The following is a 4,323-nucleotide window of genomic DNA, read 5'->3' on the forward strand; positions in this document are numbered from 1 at the left end:
AACTAGGTGAGAATGAATGGCATGTTGGAGTATTCACTAAACTGTCAAGACAAAATACAGTTTGTTTGGATGATGAAAACAATTTCAACTCACACTTTAAATGTTCTTGTTCTGATTGGATACAAGAGAAGAGGATCCACAAGAAAATTACTGTTTTGACCACCGAACTGATACAAAAGAAACATTTTATAATGTTTTTCAGTTTAATTCTCATTACGATTGTATGGGCTATGAGTCTCATCACATCTGTACACATACAGTTTCTCTCATGACTTTCAAATCTGCCTTTTACAACTAATCCGGTGAGCTCCAGAGCCTGACTTTTGGCATCACAGCTTTCCTAAAATCTGTCTTCCTATTATGGAAATTGGATAAACAATAGGGTTCAAATCCCTATTTCAAGGGTCAGAATTTACCCTAACATGAAGCTCTGTTATAATAAAATCTGACATCTTTGCAAGTTTCATTCCAGAAAAGAAATTGGTTATTTTCTTCTTTTAATAGGATATCATAGGCTGGCTCAGCACCACGGACAGCGTCACCGAACCAAGACGGCACTCCAAATCAGGATTTAGGGAACATGAAAAGACCTTACAGTCCAGTGGCTCCCGAGGCAAATAAGATATAGTTTTGAAGCCACCCACACTGCAGCAACTAGTGCAAATCAATACATGTGTAAGGGGATCATTGGAACAAAATGTTGTTCAGGTGTTTTGAAAAACACGTAACATAAATTTGAGTCCCAGGTCTAAACTTCACCAAGGATCACTGAATAATAGTTGAGGAATAGTTGTTTTTTATTTCTCAAAATAACACAATATTTAAACATATGCACGAAAATACAGTATTTTATCAACTCAAGCAGAACCATCATCTCCCCATCCCTCATTGTCCCAGTGTTAAAGAGTGCAGGAGATGCACAGTCAGTGGCAACCACAGCTCAATGCCACCATGTCGTCATACTGCTTCAAAACCACGTTCTCCTCATCATCAAAATATAACAAACTGATGGACTGGAGTCTGTCAGGCACACAACATGGTGCTTCCACTTCGTCAACAGAGAGCTTGAGTGCATGCATGATGGAACGCACTGTGGCGTGGTTGGTTGCTCTGAGGCTTCCTCCTAGTGGGAACGGACAGGAGCCTTTGCAGTGGTAGGCGTTGTAACCTAGTGGAGAGATGATCCATCCTGACCAGCCGATCTCCTCAAAGTCAACGAAGAGGGGAACACGCTGACAGGACTGGGAGCGACCATAGGGTAAGAGATCTGGAGCTCTGCGTCGCCTTTTGCTGCTGTGGTCCTGGAGCTCATGTGCTGCAGCTGCAGGTTTCACTTGTCCTATGGAGAGAAGACAATAACTCTGGTTTAGTATGATATAATGAATAAAACTATATGTTATGCTTTAGATGTAAAATATATAATGCTAGTTTAGACCTTTTTTTTGGTTAATTTCAAACTGTTAACTGTTAACTTTTCAAACAATACTACAGCTGACAAAGATTAGTTCTACTGATTCATGATAACAAATTGGATGGATGCACACAGTTAAAGATTGATTTAATAGATCTATCTATCTATCTATCTATCTATCTATCTATCTATCTATCTATCTATCTAGAAAAAGATACTGTGCAAAAACATGAATTATCCTCTCCCTCCTCCATGCTCACACCACTACCATCATCTTACCCAGGTATGATTGATTTGAAGCTCCTGCCCTCCCGTCGTCTGAGAATATGACCAGGTAGGCATTTGTGTCTGCCAGCTTCTGCTTAGATGAAGAAACCACAGACTCCATCCAGTTACCTGAAGGAAGTGTTGTCACCACCAGGATGCCGTTGTTCTCCTGGCTGTTGCAGATCCATTTGGACACCTGAAAGTCAAAACATGATAGAACAAATTGAAGACAGCAGCATGGTGTTTTATATGAGAAAATGACATGTAAGTTGAAATGATGACTGGGTTAAACACAACAAGTGAAAGAAAAACTAAGGAAGGAGGCTTACCGTTTGAGTGATATTGAAGACTTCCCATCCCTGTGTGTAGAGAGGCACCAGTCTGGAGGTGATGAGGTTTCCTCTCCAAGGTTTCACTCGGCTGTCCAACACCTCATACAGATCCACCTAAACAGCCACAACACAAAGCTGTCAGCTCACTAAACTTAGTCAGACAGAAACCATCAAAAGAAACTATCTCAATGAAGCAGCATAACTGTTCTTATTTTGGTCAGTGTGCTAAACCATCAAATCACCAAAATATACAGCCTAGAATGAGTTTTAGAGACTAAACTAAATAAAGACACACACAAAAAAGTATTTCACCTTGTAGAAATGAGGACCGTGTGACTTTCCGAGGTAAAACTTCTGTTTCTTTCTGAACCAGCGAAACTCGGCCTTAATCATTCTCTCCTCTCTCCCGAAAGACGACAGGTTGAAAAAGTGAAACCTCTCTCCAGTATGTCCTGTAGGTGGAAAAACATCAAACACATATTTAGAGTAACTCTTAAAAATGACAAAATATAAGCGAAACATTGTTTAAAATGACACGTTTAACAGGTAGTAGTTGCGCGTAATCATGTCTATTTTCTGGATAACAATTACGCACTGTAATCTATAATATTTAGTGTTGCTGTGAAAAAAAATAGATGTCATTTTTCTGCAAGTGTGTATGCACAGCCTAGGAAATAAATGTTCCTAAATACATATTCACGAAACAATGCCTGTAAGTTTGTCAAGCTTTTGCTCACCTTTATCCTCGAAACTCCTCACTATGTTTCCTTCCAGAAGCTCCTTTTGGCTCTTCTGCGTCCCATCGGACACTGTCACCGCGTTAAAAAGATCCAACATGAACTGAGGCGCCTTCTTTCGAGGAACCAAGGCTGGACCTCGAGGTAAATCCTTCAGATGGAGCAACGAGTCCAGTTTCTCGCTCACAGTCTTTGTCGCGTCCGAACCCTCGTGTTTCCCTGCCGTCCCTCTGTCCCGAGGGATGGCGAGCAGGGTGACGCATCTCAGCTGGAGAGCGAGGACGAGACAGACGTGCAGAGAAGCTCCTGCTGTCATTTTAGTGAGAGTGTACCGTGAACTGAGCTCTACACCTGCGGGACGGTGGGTGATAAGGTGGCCCCGCTGCCTTTGATGATAGGTACGACCCTGTATTCAGCTAACACCAGGAGATGATTGGGTAGTGATTGATGGTGGGGTGAAAAAAACGCAAACAAAAGGAAAGTAATGACCTGAGAGTCAGCTTTAAAGAAACAAGTAAATAAATGACTAATTTCCTTTCATCTGTAAGTCCAGGTTACAGTTTGTCAGGAGCCATTTGGCTTATTCGTCCTGTTCAACTAAACAAACAATTATTAGGTAGTAGAGACATGTTGTATAGGTTTTTTACGTTATTAATGTTGGATTTGTTGGATGACCCTAGTTCTTAATTCTTAGTGTGTGACCACTGAGACCATTAAAAGATAATATCCTCTAATATGTGTGCAACAAACGCGTTTTTGGCCATGCATGCAAATAATACTAAGTATGAATGTTTGCAATAATAAAAAATAGAATAAAAACAGAGCTGTAAAAACGTCATCAATGTGTTATATATAAACGCATCATTATTTGTGTTGTGATGTGATATTAAATATGTGGGATGCATCTGTAATTATGGATAAACTGTGCAAATTTGCTGGGTACACAGCCTTATTTTTCATCACACTGCTACATTACAGTTGTTTTAAATTAGGGCCTAATTAGTCGGCCAACCAAATAAAGTTTCTCCATTATGATGTTTAGTCGCCTTTGCTCCACATGCGCCTTTCCACCAGTTGTCTGTTATCAGCATGAGGCCAGTCGCTAGAGAGCAAACGGAAAAAGCCGAGTAGTGACGCAAATGAAGCGCGTTTTCAAAAGCTGCTTGTTAATGCTCACATATCTACAAAACGCTCATCGTGCCCACCTCACCACCCCCGTTACTGTGTGTACAATGACTCAGAGTTAACACCGAAATCAGCATGACGTGTATTCCCCCGTTAAAGATGAGTCCCAGATCAATCCAATTAATCAGATCGAACAAAAGGGATCAAATTCCCAAGATCATCATGCTGATCAATAAGCCGGTATCTCCCCCCTATTGTTAATCAATTTCATGGTGATTACGCAGGAATGATGATCCCCTCATTTAGGGGCCATTACTCACGTTTAAGGCCCCATAGTGAATGACGGGCCCTCCCTGATCTGGCTTGTATCACATAGTGGCCAAGCTGTCAGAAAGGCAGCAGGATAGATTATAGCCATAAACAGTGTAAACAAAGATACCAGCAGATCAAA

General features: G+C 41.0%; 1 protein-coding gene across 1 annotated transcript; it reads right to left on the bottom strand.

Moving 5' to 3' along the window:
* Positions 1–923: 923 nt before the first annotated feature.
* Positions 924–3,063, bottom strand: LOC128381721 (bone morphogenetic protein 2-like). Its single transcript, XM_053341759.1, has 5 exons — positions 2,748–3,063; positions 2,323–2,462; positions 2,008–2,124; positions 1,691–1,874; positions 924–1,339 (listed from the first exon to the last, which is right to left on the bottom strand). The coding sequence occupies exons 1-5, from the start codon at positions 3,061–3,063 to the stop codon at positions 924–926; spliced, it is 1,173 nt and encodes a 390-aa protein (XP_053197734.1).
* Positions 3,064–4,323: the final 1,260 nt, after the last annotated feature.

The sequence above is a fragment of the Scomber japonicus genome, chromosome 20 (genome assembly GCF_027409825.1).
Source record: "Scomber japonicus isolate fScoJap1 chromosome 20, fScoJap1.pri, whole genome shotgun sequence".
Taxonomy (NCBI): Eukaryota; Metazoa; Chordata; class Actinopteri; order Scombriformes; family Scombridae; genus Scomber; species Scomber japonicus.

Excerpts from the sequence above, each read along its gene's own strand:
- LOC128381721 (XM_053341759.1), bottom strand. The coding sequence starts at position 3,063 with ATGACAGCAGGAGCTTCTCTGCACGTCTGTCTCGTCCTCGCTCTCCAG. Across the intron at positions 2,125-2,322 it reads ACGGTCCTCATTTCTACAAG|GTGGATCTGTATGAGGTGTT; the intron begins GTGAAATACTTT and ends GTGGCTGTTTAG. Across the intron at positions 1,875-2,007 it reads TCTTCAATATCACTCAAACG|GTGTCCAAATGGATCTGCAA; the intron begins GTAAGCCTCCTT and ends TTTGACTTTCAG.